This window comes from Pituophis catenifer, unplaced genomic scaffold (genome assembly GCF_029215685.1).
Source record: "Pituophis catenifer annectens isolate HBS135680 unplaced genomic scaffold, rPitCat1.0.hap2 SCAF_1, whole genome shotgun sequence".
Taxonomy (NCBI): Eukaryota; Metazoa; Chordata; class Lepidosauria; order Squamata; family Colubridae; genus Pituophis; species Pituophis catenifer.
Window position 1 is genome coordinate 107475375 of NW_027256881.1, and position 17120 is coordinate 107492494.

At 36.8% G+C, this 17120-nt stretch overlaps 1 protein-coding gene across 1 annotated transcript in view; it reads right to left on the minus strand.

Moving 5' to 3' along the window:
- Positions 1-15918, minus strand: part of UFL1 (UFM1 specific ligase 1) — a 32461-nt gene extending 16543 nt beyond the window's left edge. The window contains exons 1-8 of the mRNA XM_070932839.1: positions 15817-15918; positions 12672-12817; positions 10533-10561; positions 9695-9792; positions 8531-8645; positions 6682-6812; positions 4970-5028; positions 932-1078 (exon numbers count right to left, since the gene is read on the minus strand). Coding sequence (XP_070788940.1) covers positions 932-1078; positions 4970-5028; positions 6682-6812; positions 8531-8645; positions 9695-9792; positions 10533-10561; positions 12672-12817; positions 15817-15893 — 802 coding nt within the window. The 5' untranslated portion in view covers positions 15894-15918. The remainder of the gene's footprint in view (positions 1-931; positions 1079-4969; positions 5029-6681; positions 6813-8530; positions 8646-9694; positions 9793-10532; positions 10562-12671; positions 12818-15816) is intronic.
- Between the last annotated feature and the right edge of the window lie 1202 nt (positions 15919-17120).

Genomic DNA, 17120 nt, shown 5'->3' on the forward strand with positions numbered 1-17120 from the left:
TATGGACTGTGGGTTTTATTCTGAACTTACTTAAAAGCCTCTTATCTTCAATTTATTTTATTTATTTCTACAATGTATGCGCTACTAAATTCCAAAAAGGCTCTGAGGCACTTTTATTAATACAAAAGGCAATACAAAAATAAACAATCAAACCCTAAAAGCAGTATCAGTCAGCTTCCTAGCCATTAACACATCAAGAAAAACAGTACCAAGAGCAAATAATACCTACTGTAAAGAGGGGACCTGCCATACAGACCACCCCAATTTTTTTCCAGAACATCCCAGTCTTGAAAGCTTTCCTATGGCCAAAGGCTGCTTTGACCACTAAATTGTGGTCAAAGCAACCTTAGCTTTATTCCAAAGATGAAGGGCAGCTCTATCTATAGAGCCTTTCTACTACTCAGATTGCCACCAGTTTTGTCCCTCATAATAAACTGGTTACCAGCTTCTATAGGGTAAATGGGGAGGTAAATAAGAAAGCAATATATTATTTTTCTGAGCCAGAAACTGTTTTTATAATCTGTATCCATGGGCTTTGGTGAAGCTATAAACACATTTCTCCATTCTTTCTATATGTTCCTTTCTATAAAGGAACATATTGCTCTCTTTCTGGGAATGTAATAGTTGGTGATTGTGGACTCATAATTCAGGAATCATAGTCCCAAGTATGCGCTTTCTTTCTTTTCCATAACAATTAATGGTCAAATTCTCCCTTATAGGAGAACATAAAAGAGCAAATGTAAAAACTCCTGTTTAGTGACGCTACCTTTTAACAATTCATGTTTTCCCTAGTTACTGCAGTTCTTTTCTTGGTCATACAAATGGACGCAAGGATAATGAGAACTGACAAGTGTACATGTGTATAAACAACCTCTAGAATATATTTCTCTTAATTATTTTAAAAAAGGGTTGATCAAAAGGATTTTGTTACCTAAATAACCATTTTGCTTGAAAAATGAATCCACCCAATTACTCTGAGTTCTGGCGTAAATGTCAGGGATAAACACAGCTTTATCTTGCCTTCCACCAACCACTGTGCCTTTTAGACATCCAGAATTAATAAGTTCTTCAAGCAAAGCTGAGGAAAACAAAATGAAGTAGCCACAGTATTAGAAAGTTTTATAAAGAAATAATGAAAGCAAACTTAGCTGCAATAATAAAGTACCGGTATGTACCCTTACGTTTCAGGAATAGAGCTGGCAGAACATAGTAACATAGTAAGTAGTTAAGCATATTTAATGGTCTACAACTAGGTTTCTTTTGTGAAATTATATAGTTTAAGACAGGATTCGCTTAGTTTCCGGCTTGATTTGTAATTTGGAAGCATGAAAGTTTGGATTAAAGTGATTTTTCATGTTTAAACATTGTTTTTGCTTTGCAAATCCCATCTGTCTCTTGTAACGGCTATCAAAAGTCAAATTCAAATTATTAAAAAGGGAAATGGAGAAGTGCTTCTAGGCATGTACCTGGCCTTAGATTAAATGATAATGTATTTCTATATATTCTGCCATCTACTCTTACATCATCAGTGGGGCATTTTCTACAGGTTTAGTCCCATTTCTGCATCAGCAATAAATTCAGCCATAAAAAATAAACATGAGAATTCATACATTTGTGCGCACATTTTGGGGAATCTTCTTTTCTAATATGTATAGATTTGCAAGCAGTAACTTGCTGTTTATCCATACCAGTGGTGGGTTGCTACCGGTTCACCCCGGATCGGGCGAACCGGTAGCGGCAGAGGCGGGAGGTTCCACCCACCTGTCCGCTTCTGCACATGTGCAGAAGCATTACGCACGTGCGCAAGTGCACCCATGCCCATAAGCGAACTGGTAGTGATGGGTTTTGAAACCCGCCCCAATCCTTACATATATTTTTATGAACTTATTTCATTAATAACTACATTTAATGAGTATTACAAAATACTAAAAGCTATGGATTCCGACATATTGTACGTATGCATTTTTTCCTTTATAAATTTATAGACAATTTATATACATAAAAAATAGAACATAGCTAATAACCAGGTCTTAAAAAATAATAAGCACAGGGAATATCAGCCAGATTTTTTAAAGCAAGTAGTTGCAGATCTCTCTCACTATTGCAATATTTAAACTCCAAGAACAACTAAGACTGGAGTGAAGTGAAAGGTTATGATGTGTGTTTTCTTGGGTTTTTGATCCCCTGGCTTAGATAAAGCTTCTGGACTTTGGGAAGCAGTTATTTGCATCAGACTTCCGTTTGTTGACATAAAGTCCCTAGAAACTTTCATTGTAACAGCTATTATTTTAATAAAAATAGCTTTCATAGCAACATGAATCATTTTGAGTTTAGACAATAATGTCCTTCTGGGAATAGCACTCTAGTTCTAAGAACACCAGCCTTTAGAGTGGGCTAAGCAATTGGCTCCGAAGCAAATTATGATTCCATTTTATGGACTTCAATGAATCTATTTTAAATGGGTACGCATCTGAATCCAGCTCACTGTATTCAAGAAAACAACCATTGTACACTATTGATAGCATGGCTATTCTGTTTTCTGTCAAGGGCAGACAACAAAGTGGTTAAAAGGCCAGAACAAAATGCTTTGGGCTCCTTTAGGGATAATAGAAAGTAACATGTGAATAAGGCTGAAATAGTTGAATGACCACCAAAGAAAGCCCAAGGCCTCTTCCTAGAGTGTGGGGAAAAAAAGACACTCTCTTCCCAATCTCTGCATTGTAGAGCAAAGGCAATTACAGGTAGTCCTCGACTTATGGACCACAATTGAGCCCAAAATTTCTGTTGTTAAGTGAGACATTTGTTACGTGAGTTTTGCCCTCATGTTACGACATTTCTTGCCACAATTATTAAGTGAATCACTGCAGTTGTTAAGTTAGTAACATGGTTGTTAAGATGGCTTCCCCATTGATTTTGCTTGTCCCATGACTTTGGGACATGGCAACGGTCATAAGTATGAACCAGTTGCCAAGCATCTGAATTCTGATCACATGATCATGGGGCTGCTACAAAGGTCATGTGAAAAATGGTCAAAAGTCATTTTTTTCTTTTATAACTTCAAGCCGTCACTAAATGAACTGTTGCACCTGTACCTTGAGAGAGAGTTATAGCCTTCTTCTTTTCTGAAGCCTTTTTAGGTAAATGAATGATTTTAGTTGGTTTTTAAACTGATTCTTTTATTGTTATTGCTGATCGGCAGTTGCTTTGTTTTAATTGTGAGTATGCAGGGTATAAATCGAAATAATAAGAAACGTTAATATACTGCCTGATACGGTACAGAGTCAGATTCACTCGTCTTTCTAGCTTATGATTACCTAAATGACAGGTAGTGGACCTCCATTGTTTCAGGCAACAATCTTTTCTAGATCTGGCTAGAAATGCCGGAGATTGAACTACAGAATACAAACTACTTTTGTGTACTATCAGCTATCATGATGGTGCTGACATGTATCATACAAACCATTTTTCCATAACAACTTCTCTGCTATAGTCACCTGAAAACCTGGAATAACTAGCTCAGACCCAATTCTATGGGTTTTTTTTAAAAAATCAACAGATAGCTGGCAAAACAAATCTGACACTGTGCTAAGAAAAATGCACACATGGTTTCAGGCTTCCAAATATTATCAAGGGGGAAGAATGATTTCAACAGGATTGCAAATTTAAACCTGGAGAAATTAAAATGAAGGCAACTAGGGAGAAAAACAAGATTGTTTACAGCAACCAATTTATTTATTTAATACGCCACTTAGTCTTCTGATTCTAAGTGGCTTACAACACATGAGATAAAACATTAATAAAATAACACCAAATTGTAAAACCAAAAATAATAAACAAAAAGGTAAAAATCTATCTATCTATCTATCTATCTATCTATCTATCTATCTATCTATCTATCAAATTAGCTCAAATTCTCTCTTGAAGATAACTGTTTTCATTACCATCCAATGCCATTAGTTTAGTAAGGGCAAACTTAACTTGGGGGTAAGTTATTACAGAGGGAGGGGTCATCTGAGAGTCCAATATCTTCTTCTTACTTCTGGGCTAGATATTTGGAACACCTCTTTATTAGACTGTGTGAATCAAACAAATTCTATATGATGACAGTCAAGGTAACAAGAGCCCAAGCCTACTGGCAACTAAATTGGATACAGAAGTGAACTGGCAGCCAGCTAAACAGATGTTATACTGCTAAGTGGACGAATGCACGTCAATATGTAAGCTTTTGCTTACTGTAGCAGTTGTAGCCTCTTAATCATTTTCAAAGGTAGCCCCATCTAAAGTAACTTGTAGTAGCGTAACAAAGTTTGAGCTACCATTTTTTTTTTAAAAAAGGACAAAAGTAGTAAATGCGCTGAAGCTAATCAAAGGCTCTCTTGGCTTTAGCTTCCATCTGCTGATTCAGCATGACAACCCGGAAATGTCCATCACCTCCTTCGGGGGCAATGCTATCCAATTAAACATTAAGGGATGAACTATTCCATCACACAAGAAAGTTTCAGAAACGAGGTCTTGCTAGAATTGAGTCATTGTCTGTTTTGCCCCGTCAAGCCTCTCATAACCTCTAGCCATTGAGTCAGGACCTCTATACATCTCCTGTTCAGTCTGGGATTGACATCTAAAATTTGATATCACAAATGTATTGATGATATCTGATCTCAAATGGATGGACGGTTTGTCCAGCAGGCTCATATAGATTTTTAATAAAATGAGAGAGAAGGTCAAGCATTCCACACTGAAGTGCCCAACAGGTCCTCCCCCAATGGTACCAGCTGAACACTGCCCACTGAGGAAAAAGGAGTACCAATCAAAAACCATGTCTCCAATTCCCAAGCTCTGCAGGTGACTCAAAAAGTTAATATGGTTGCTTACAGAGATGTAGCAAGAAAATAGATAATGAGCTTGTTAGCACTTTGAAATGCTACTTTTACTAAATGGAAAATAAAGAAAGCATCTGAGCAAAACTCACAGTAAAGCAGATGTTCCTGAAATCCATGTCGAGTGATTAGGTTAATTATTGGTGTAGGTCTAAGAAAGAAGTGACATAAGCATCATGTCAAATATTGTGTCACCATGTCCTAAATAACCAGCAACGATCTTCAGTACAGATGAACTATTTTCTAGTGTTTGCTGTGCTCAATAACCAATACTGTTTTTGTGTTTGTTAGCACTGTATGGTAATACAATGAAAAAGTGTGGAAATTTGGGGAGGAGGCATATGCTCACTCCTAAACAACTATTTGGAAAATGCAGGGATCACCAATTAACATCTCTCCCTTTGTTTTTATTTTTAATGACTTTTTGGCAAATAAAATAATGAATATGGAATGCATTCTCATCTTAGTTTTAAAGGCCTTTATAAACTAGATTTTATGCTACAGAATTTAACTCCAAATTAAACATTTATTTACCACTTGGATTATTTTATGCACACCATATCATGATAACAACTGTCAGTACAAATTTGATGGTTAAGGATGTAACAATTCTGAGTACAGTATTAAGGATCCAGAGTGAGTAGATATCAATTAAATCCATTTTTTAGATATTTTTCATCATATTGCCACTTCATACTTTCCTTTTTGGGTTCTTGTGCAAGACCACCATTCCACCTAGCGCTACATACTTAGAATTACAGTAAATTTACTCAAAATATTCTACTTGTATTATCAATTGTATAAGTCAATGAACCAGTTTTAAGCCCCCAAGTGAACTGTCAGGATATGCATAGGGAAGTGGGGATTATAGAAGCTACTGGGCTCTTCTGGACCATGAATTTCTTGATGGAATTTTATGAGTCACCAGTAGTTTGGGCATGATGCTTTGAAAATCAATTGAATAGGAGTAAATTGGAATACAGGTAAACAATGGATAGGGGCAAGAAGCTGTGATGTATGAATGGATCCTTTTTCCTATCTTCTTTTTCCCTTTTTCTTCATGAAAAGAGTAAAAAACCATTCCAGATTTTTTATATTGCTCTATATAGATCTTTTATGTATCTTTTAAAACTTTTGAAGGGTTTTATCAAGAATGTAATTGGCCTAAAGCAGCTAACAAGCAGTATATTGACTGCTTTGGAAACTCTAATAGTTTTGAATGTATTAGAGAAAATATTTTCAGAAGCTAAACCAACATTCACCTCTACCAATAATTGAAATGTTTATGAAAAGTTGTTTTAAGATTAATGGTCTCAAGTTTTAAAAACAATAAAATACAATTTTTATGCTTTTAAAATGAGGTATAAAAGAAAACATACAATATAACCTTTTCATGCAACTGCATTCCACAATAGATACCTCGGTGCTACCTCGGTATTCATCTTTAATTGGTTCCAGGAGGTACGAATACCAAAAATGATGGGTACCAAACAAACTTTTCCCATAATGTGGTTAGTCACAAGGCAGCCGACATTGACAAGTTCTATCTTGTGTGTTGAGTACCAAACAAATGATGAGGTATATAAGTCTAATGCTACTGCTAGTTTAAAAACTGAATGGCCGGATGCTAAGCAAAAAATAAACAACCCACATTTGGCATTCCACAAATCTAAACTTCATGACTATCTGTGAAGAACAGAAGGCTAAATTATTTTACTTGTACCTTCAAAATACACATTTCATCAAAAACACTTATAAACGTATTAAATTACTCATAGTCATCTTTGCATTTTCTTTGACTTACCGGGTAATGGCCCGGAAGAGGCCACGAATACGGGCCCGATGTCTTGTGACAAATGTCTTAGTGAAAATCACCCCACGGTTATCCTGATCGAATTGGCCATGAATAATTTTTCCCAAGCGAACAGAAAACACCTAGAATAAAAATACACCAATTAAGAGAAGAATCACATTACATGCTATTATGTAGGAGAAATTCTTGTGCATGAAAATTCTAAGTTCAACACATGAGTAATATCTAACTTGCACGTTATCTTATTTTACTTGTACATTAATATAAGAAAATGATTATTTTATTTCTGGCTGCACAATATTTTGTTCATATTAGAGATTAATTGACCTTGCTAATATGTAATTCAAATGTTAAAGAATGGACCACTATCACTCATTGCCTATTTGCCTTCCTGTCAATTCGTCCTGCTCCTTTCCATTTACTTCTCTTATATGCCAATACATAATGTTTCATATGCCATGAACATCAACAGTTAGGACAATAATTACTGACAACACCCATCATGGTTTGTTTAATAAAGGCATCATAACTTCATACTATGCATTAATTGTACTTGTTCCTGGATCAATGGGCCCTTTTCACACCCTGGTCACCTCCCGGTTTAATTATTGTAATGTGCTTTGACATGGGACTGCCCATGAAGAGTATCTAGAAACTTCAGCTGGTGCAAAATGCAGTGTCATAAGCAGTTATGAGTGCCTCTGGTAGAGTACTGCTGCATTAGCTGCATTGGTTACCAGTTTGTTTCCGGGCCCAATTCAAGGTGTTAGTGTGGATCTTTAAAGCCCTAGATAGCATAGGACTGGGTTAACTGAGGGACTGCCCTTGCCCAATTTCATTTATCCATCCCACCAGATCTATCAGAATGGATACGTTATAGGTTCTATTATTTAGGGAGAAACATTTGGTGGGCCCTAGGGCTAAGGGCCTTTTCTGCTGTGGCCCCCACACTGTCAAATCTCCTTCTCCTTCTAAGCTTTCAAAAGTCCCTTAAGACCTGGTTAGCCAGGAGGCCTGAGGATCCCAGGGGCAGGGGAACTAGTGCAGGGGTGGGTTCTACTTACCTTTACTACCGGTTTGCAACGGGATCGCTACCGGATCGCAACGGGATCGCGTGTGTGTGCTCGCTTACGCACGTGCCTTGCTTCTGTGCATATCGCTTCTGATGACGTCAGGGTCAGTGGGCGGAGCCTCCCATAGGTTTTACTACCGGTTCTATAGAACCAGTCCGAACCGGGGGCAACCCACCACTGAACTAGTGGTACTATTAACACTCCTTCATCTATTATTCTTGTTTTTAGCAGTTTTATGGGTTTTTTAAAAATGTTTTTAATATTTGTTAATAATGGTTTTATATTTTGTATTTTATTGTTTCAGTTTTGTTGCATGCTGCCCAGAGCCACTTCCTTGTGAGATGGACCGCTATACAAAATAGATAAATTAATAAATGTACTGTTGCCTACATCCCACCAACTAGAGAATATAATATAAGCAACCCATTAACACAATCTCAGGATTCAAACTATTTTGTTTAATAGAGAATTTCATCAAAGCAATCATGTAATTGGTTCTGAATTACTTTTCATAATTTAAAAGCTACCTTTTAAAGGTATATTTACTTCCTGTTATTAGGCAAGCAGTTGCCAAGGAATTGGCTACAACCTTACCCTAACAATGTGGCAGAAAGAATTAAATTAAAGCTATGCATTTGAGCTTAGTTATGGTTTAAATCTCAAGTTAAAATAGTGTTATCACATTACATTTAGGATATATCTGGCATTCCAAATAGCTACCAAAGTGAAATAGTTTCAGTGAAAAAAGTAATTTTCAGATGAATTACCTGCTTCAAGAAGTCTCCTGGAAGATCGTACACCTTGCATAAGTCAGATATTTTCACTTGGCCGCATTCCTGCAACTTGTCATTTATTTCTTCTGCTATGTGATCTAAGTAATTTCTGATATGACATGAAGAATCAGTATTAGTGTAATGTTTCAAATGTGCTATTAAATATACATCATATCAGTATATGGTTTAGGAGTGGTACTTGATGATAAAACAGAAAAGATTTAGCTGTATGGTTCCTGACTATAAAACTTTCAAGGAACAGAGTAATTTTATTCACATAAAAGCTACTGTTAAATCCATATTTTCAGGTAGCTGATGAAGCAACAATTTCGTTGTTTGTGGAATATTATGCTATCATACCTCTGGATCTCTGTTTCTTTGGTGGGTTTTAAGAGGGCTTCAGGAATGTTAGTTTGTGCCTTCTCTAGTAGAGGCTATTGTTTTTAATGTTGTTTTTGTTTACTGTTTTCAATTTATTATTTTTTCTTGTAAGCAGTTCACAGCCAGGGTATAATAGGATGCACACAGGTCTATAAAACTGCAAAGTGGAAATGGAGATATATAAATAGCTAATTCTTTGGTCTTGTTGTTCTATGAACTTCCATGTAGTTTATAAAATTCGATATTTCTTTCTACTAAAATCCCAAGCTACAAATAGTGTAATGTAACTTAAAAGTAAGGGAACTTTTGTATGTAATAAGATTTTTTAGAATTTATTTTTGTCTCTTTTACTAGTCCCCAAAGACAGACTACTTGTTACTGCTCTCATTCACCTTCATTTTAGATGTTAAGAATAAATGTCTCTGTTTTTACTGTGCTTTCCCTTTTTTAGCTCTTCCCCTCCTAGTATTATTTAGTAATTTTATTTGAGTGTGATTTAAACTTGATTATAATAAATAAATAAATAAATCCAGAGTGGTTTTCTTTAGTTTGGATATATTTTTTTTACCATCTAGACAGCAACACTATTTTAAGATGAACCATTTATCTCCAGTTTAACAAGAAAAATACAATATATTGTGGTTTACAATAAAGTCTAGAATAGCATTTTGATTGGATTCGAAACCTGAAAGGTTTATGTAAATGTAGATAAAGCTATTCCACAAAATTATATCTCAATCATAATTAGATTGCATTTAATTATCCTAAGCAACTCACTCATCTATAAGCTGTCCCAATACCAATCGAACTGTTCGATCTGATTTGACAATGTTGTTAGCTCGGTTCTCAATATGGAGCAGATCAACGTTTATTATCTGGCAGAGCAAAGAAAGGAGGAATAAGTTAGTAATTAGTATTTTATCACTGTCACTGACCTGAATTCAACAAATTAACAGCAGTTGAAACAGAACAAATGCAATAGTTTATAGCAATCAAAATGTATCTGATTTTACAAATACTGTAGTATAGCAAAATAAATCTAATTTGTTACCTCCTGTTAAAACAATCTACTGACAATTTCCTACATAATTATTTAGCAGCTATTCCAATACACGAAATTTTAACTAAAATATGGATTTGAAAGATTAAGACAAAACATGAAGTAATATATTACTAAAAATGTTATAAAATAATTCAATTTACTTGAAGTCTGAAAAGAAAAAAGGTTACTGGAAATGAAATATTTTATTTAATTCACCGATATTTTAAATGAATATCGGTGAATATTCATTTTTATTTATACACTCACCAACATTCAACAATGGATGACTAAAAGGAAAGCTTTTCTCAAAAGTTACAACAGCTTTAAGAGAAATGAAAGAAATTAAAACAATATGATAGAATATTTCAGTATGAATAAAATATTTAAGTACAAAATTATAAACATAATAGAAACTAAGTAGGTGATATGTACAATGATTATAAAATCTACATATATCAAAGTTTATACTTCCTTTAAAAATTATTTAGTGGCAGAGCTATTAAAAACACCTATAAACTTCAAACTGACTTAATAAAGGGAAAATAAACAATGTTTATAATAAAGTCCAATTACCTGTTGCAAATCCACAATGTTCACCCGACCTGTAGTAAGATAAAAAATGAATGCCATGAAATATTAATATTTGTTCATTATGTTTTTCATTTTGACTTCAAATCTCCAAGGTAACTTGGGACAACTTTAAACATGAATTATGTCTATGACTGCTGCCTATAATATTTTCTCCAGCATCATTGCTCCCATCTGTATGCTACTTTCATCTGAATAGCAATAGCAATAGCACTTAGACTTATATACTGCTTTACAGCCCTCTCTAAGCGGTTTACAGAGTCGGCATGTTGCCTGCAACAATTTGGGTCCTCATTTTACCCACCTTGGAAGGATGGAAGGCTGAGTTAACCTTGAGCCTGGTGAGAGTTGAACTGCCAAATTGCAGGCAGCCGGCAGTCAGCAGAAGTAACCTGCAGTACTGTACTTTAACCACTGCGCCACCGTGGCTCATATACAGGTACACCCTATCGTAAATACAGGTAGTATTCAACTTACAACCACAATTGAGGCCAAAATTTATGTTGCTAAGTGAGAAATTTCTTAAGTAAGTTTTGCTCCACTTTATGAATTTTCTTGCCACATTTGTTAAGTGAAGTTGTTAAATTAGTAACATGGTTGTGAAGCGAATCTGGTTTCCCCATTGACTCTGCTTGTCAGAAGGTCCCAAAAGGGGATCCCATGATCCTGGGACACTGCAACTGTCATGAATGTGAATCAGTTGTCAAGCATCCAAATGTCAATCATGTGACCCTGGGGATGCTGAAATGGTCATAAATGTGAAAAATGGCCATAAGTCAGTTTTTTGAGTGCCATTGTGACTTTGAACGGACACTGAGTGTATTGTTGTTAAGTCGAGGACTACCAGTATTCTCTTGCATTAAGGGAAACATACCATTTATGATGCAGAACTGGACTTCTACAACTTTAAAGGCAAAGACTTAATCAGCACCACCAAAAATAGTAAAGAGGGAGAAAATGCTGAGTACAAGGATTCAAAGTAAGCCTTACGTGATTTTTTTTAAAAAATTGGGGCATAAAGCTGCCTTCTTTAGTAAAAATGAAATCAGCTCAAAATGCAAACATTAATTTGAGTAAAGAAAGAGCAAGATTGCTAAGGATGAAGTCTCGACGCGGTTTTTTTTTTACATTCTGCAATAAAAACTGCAATCATTTTATTATAGAAACATGATATAATCCTTACAGTGAACTTCAAAAGAGCTAACTCTTATCATCTCTGTTTCACGAGGCTGGGAAGGTGCTGCCACAAGCGTCATGACGAACACATTCACAAGAATGAAATCTGCCTTGGAAAGTATTTTAATATTACAGGAGTACTGCCTTTATCATGCAAGGAATGTTTCGGAAAGATGAAGGAAGTTATGCAAGATTTGTCAAGAAAATGTCATTGGAGAGAGAAAATATTCAAAGCAATGTAGTCCTGAATCACATTGGCGTACCATAGAGGCACTTCTTATAAAAATGCAAAGAGATGGGAGATCTACTTTTTGTTCCTTATTCACTTCATGGATAAAGTATCAGTGAACTAATGCAGTGATAAAAAAAAAAAATCTGTGTCCAATGAATTGTTTTAACGGTTCTATTCAATACAGCTATGTAATTTTCCACCGGAGAGGAATTCTGCGCTTGGAATCCATATAAAAATACTTTTCTTGCCATTCCTTCTAAGAAATGACCATTGAGTATTATATTAACCAAGCAATATATAGCTTGGCTATAAAAGGGATTTCATATACCTACTTACCTGATAGGAAATGTCATTGAACTCAGTGAAATTTCTGAATACAGCTGTTTAGTGTTACATAAATTTAAACAAAATTATTATTAGCATTTTGGCTAATGCTTTTAGAAATGAAATGTCTAAAATGTTTCTCTTGTTAAATTCAAGTACTCTCTCAACAGTCTAATGACAGAAAAAATGCATTTCTACTGAAAATATGGCTTTGTAGAATCTCAGTATCTACTATTAGGCACTGTACCATGATTTCAGTTTTAAAATTATAATTATGCAATGCTTAAATAAGAAAGATACACATTTCAGTAATACCTTTCTTTTAAAAAATAAGTGATGCTTAACAACAAATTCTGTCAACTTTTGAAAATTACATCAATACACACACTTACCGCCACGAATATGAAGTTCATCACGTATTTCTTTGCTAATCTGTGCAGGAGTGATATACTCTTTTCCATCAAGAGTATGTACTACATCCAACTGTTTTTCAGTAATTAACTTAGAAACAATCTCTATGCAATTACGTTCTGACAGTCTGTATATTGAAAGAAGAGATAAAGAGAATTTGCATATAATCCTAAATATCTGACTTTAAATGTGTCATTTTGCCACTATAGGTAGTCCTCATTTAGCAACTGCTTCAGCAAACAACTATTCAGTTATGATGGTGATTAAAAAGTAACTTTGCGACCAATGCCTACATTTACAATGCTTGCAGTCTGTCTGTCTCTCTCTCTCTTGTCATGTATTCACTATTACAGTCAGTTAATTTGTATTGTCCTGTGCCTTAGCAACCTTTTCCCTACTTGTGGAACAAACTCTCTCTTCCTCAGTTACTTTTCTCCACAGCATAGTGCATCTCTATTGCAAGTTAACAAGCTCAGCTGTATGAGCTTAATTAGTTGATTAAATCTCTCCAGGACAGCTGCTGCTTGAAATTGACCAGACCTTAATCAGTTTCATACTAAAGGTTTTTTGGCCTCTTAAGCAGCTGGTGGCAGGAAGTGTGAGGAGGCTAGGCAAGCAGCAGACTTTAGTGTACATTCCTTTCAGTGTATATACTCCATTGTCTGCCTGCTTACTCTCTTGTAATCCCTTCCTCTACAATGAAATTAAATAGAAACATTAATTCTCTTCTTCCCAATTATTCTAGTGCTTGGTTGAACATTCCAAATGGTGGGGGAGTGAGGAAAAAGGACTATAACATTTGCTCTTTTATCCAGTTTCCTTGTGAGTTTGGGCTCAGGAAACTTTCCCCATATTTGGTTTTAGCTGGCTGTTTGGGGTTGTATCCTTCTGATGCTGTAAAGCAAATGAGAGCTGAAGTGAAATCATCAGCATAGTCACTGTCACATAATTTTCACGTAGCAAGTGCTACCTTTAATGACCAAATCGCTAGAAGCTACCAGAGTCAAAAATTCACAGTCAAAGCAGTTCAAAGCTGCCTATAATTTAGGTCTGGACCTTCTTGTGTATTTTCTATCAAACTTCCAGTATCCAACTTATCAGAAATTCAGCACCCAGCGTTTTGAAAATTCTATAGAAGCTAAAATTATATGAAATATATTTTAAATATGAATCATGGAGGCTACTATTTCCAAATTAAACACATTTAAAATCAATAGGGTCAGATTGATATATTCATCCAAATAGGATTTTATGAAAACTGATTTTCCCAATGCTTATTATTATTGTAACTTCATTTCCCCAAAATTCTGTTTCAAGAATCCTGCTGAATTAAGTAACTTTATCACCACGTTTTTTTGATAACATCACTTTTTTTCTCAATTTCCTGTTGATACCACTCTTATGGCAGAAAGTGAAGAGGAACTAAAGAGCCGTATGATGCGGATGGAGGAGGAGAGTGCAAAAGTTGGCTTGAAACTCAACATTAAGAAAATTAAGATCATGGCCAGGCTCAATTCCTGGCAAATAGATGGGGAAGAAATGGAGGTAGTGACAGATTTTATTTCCTGGGCTCCAAGATCACCACACATGGGGACTACAGCCAAGAAATTAAAAGACGCTTGCTCCTGGGGAGGAAAGCTATAGCAAAGTTAGACAGCATACTAAAAAGCAGAGACATCACCCTGCCAACAAAAGTGTGTATTGTCAAGGCTGTGGTTTTCCCAGTTGCAATGTATGGCTGTGAAAGTTGGACCATAACGAAGGTTGAGTGTCAAAGAATTGAGGCCTTTGAACTATGGTGCTGGAGAAGACTCCTGCGAGTCCCTTGGACTGCAAGGCGATCAAACCGGTCAGTCCTAGAGGAGATCAAACCTGACTGCTCTTTAGAAGGCCAGATCCTGAAGATGAAATTCAAATACTTTGGCCACTTAATGAGAAGGAAGGACTCAGTGGAGAAGTAATGCTGGGAAAGAATGAGGGTAAAAGAAGAAGGGGACGACAGAGAATGAGTTGGCAGGATGGAGTCGCTGAAGCAGTAGGCGTGAGCTTAAATGGACTCCAGAGGATGGTAGAGGACAGGAAGGCCTGGAGGAACATTGTCCATGGGGTTGCGATGGGTCGGACACAACTTCGCAACTAACAACAACATGAGATTATTGCAGTCTGTGAAAGAAACCAGTACTTCAAGTGTTGAACATTTGAAGATGTCACCAGCAAAGCTCTTTCCCCTATAATGAACATGCTTCAGACAGGAAGGCCACACTGGTAAATTTCATGTACTTTCCATGAAAAGCGGCAAAGAAACCCAGGCATACTGAATAGAGCAGGAAGGAAACCCTGACATGCTGGATAGATAAATACAGATATATGTAGGGAGAATTTTTGTTCCTATTCCTTTGATAGTAGGCTTACAGGAAAATCTAAGAAAATCCAATGATTGTTTGTTTAGTTCCTGGCATGAAGAAAACCAAGGGTGAAATCCAGCAGGTTCTGGAGAACCGATAATGGAAATTTTGAGTAGTTTGGAGAACCGGCAAATACCACCTCTGGCTGGCCCCAGGAGTGGGGTGGGAATAGAGATTTTGCAATAACCTTCCCCCAGGAGTGGGGTGGGAATGGAGATTTTGCAATAACCTTCCCCCAGGAGTGGGGTGGGAATGGAGATTTTGCAGTATCCTGCCCACCAAGCCACGCCCACAGAACCGGTAGTAAAAAAAAAATTGGATTTCACCACTGAAGAAAACCATCATGTTTGTTTAGTTCCTGGCAAGGGAAAAATCATCCCAGTCAATCACCACTTGACAACAGCAATCAAGTATGGGATGCATGCAGGTGATGCTTTTGAAAGGAAGCCCCCCCAAAAAAGAAAAGAAAAAAGAAAGAGCAGCTGTAATTGAGAGCTTACGGTAACTTGTTCAGAAACCTCCCCTTTTATTAAAAGCGGGAAAGACGCGCCGCTTCTTCTACAAGCATTACGGTCCTGGCATGGGGCAGAGAGTTAAGGGGCAACAGAGCATTGGAAAAGCGTCGCTCGATATTGGGGGGGGAGGACGTGCAGCGAGCGGACGGGCGGGGGGGGGGACTTCTTCCTCGTTCCGCCCACTTAGTACTTCCCCCTCCCCTCACCTCTGCGTCGCCTGGGCGAACTGAGCGGATTGAAACTGCTGGGACAACTTGAGGATTTCTTCCCACGTAGCGGCCATCGCAGCCCCAGGTCTGGTCGGGGGCGGGGAGGGAGGGTGGAGAGACGACGGAGCAGAGAGAAAGGGGCGTGTCCAAAAGAAGGCTTCGAAAGTCACACGTCAGCTCAAAGAAGCCTTCCCAGCGACCGGCCGCGAGCAGGAACAATATTCCTCACGTCTTCGCAATAAAGGCGCTTCGGTCGGTGACGGCGCCACCTGCAGGAGAGTTTCTGCCATTCCCGACTCGGAAACCTGAGAAAATATTGGTCGTGGGTGCGTGGGACAAACAGACTTACTCTTTTGATTCTTGACATTTCCGAAAATAGGCTGCCCCTGGAAGGCTTTTAAAAGTAAAAAGAGAAAACCATCTCCGTATGCTGCAACCCTATTGGAATCAAATCTTTTAAAAAAACCAATGCGCATTTCACGATGTTCGAGAAATAACTTTTTTTTTTCTTTCCCCCCCCCCTTGCTTTCCCCCACTTTTCTCTTCCCTTTTTCCTTCCCTAACTTTCCTATTATTTACTTTTGTATTTTCTTTGTTGCAATATTTTCAGGATCAGACTCAATAAAGATAATAGAAGTTATAGGTTTAAATATAATTCTCTTTAATCATAATAGGCATTCTATATTCGCTGAATATTCAAGATAGAAGCAAGGAAAATGGGGAGGATGGCTCCTTTTATATACAAGGGGCGGAGCCAGGAATGGGAGTGGTAAAATATGAATACATTAAAGCTCAAGTAATAAGTTAACCCCTGATGTTCCATATATACATTATTTACACATTAGAGAATAAGGCATTTACATCTGACAAATCCCCCTCTAAATGCCGGTTCGTTATACAACACCAGTTACATTCAGATTCAGGACAATATAATACATATAATTTAGAAGTTAAATATTTGTGTTGTTTAGAAGGTAAGGGTTTTGTTAATATGTCAGCTAATTGTTCAGAAGTATCACAATGTATTGCTTTGATGAATCCGTCTTGAGATAGTTGTCTCACGTGCTTAAATTTTATATCAATATGCCTGGACCTTTGTCCAATTGCATCGGATCTAGAAATTTCAATGGCCGCTTTATTATCTTCATGCATAATAAATGGTAAAGTAGGTTTCTTCCAAACATCTGTGATCAAATCATTGAACCATACAAGGTTATTTGCAGCTTTAGACAAGCAAACATATTCTGCTTCTGTGGTAGAGGTGGCTACCAGTTCTTGTTTACCAGTATACCAGTAAACTG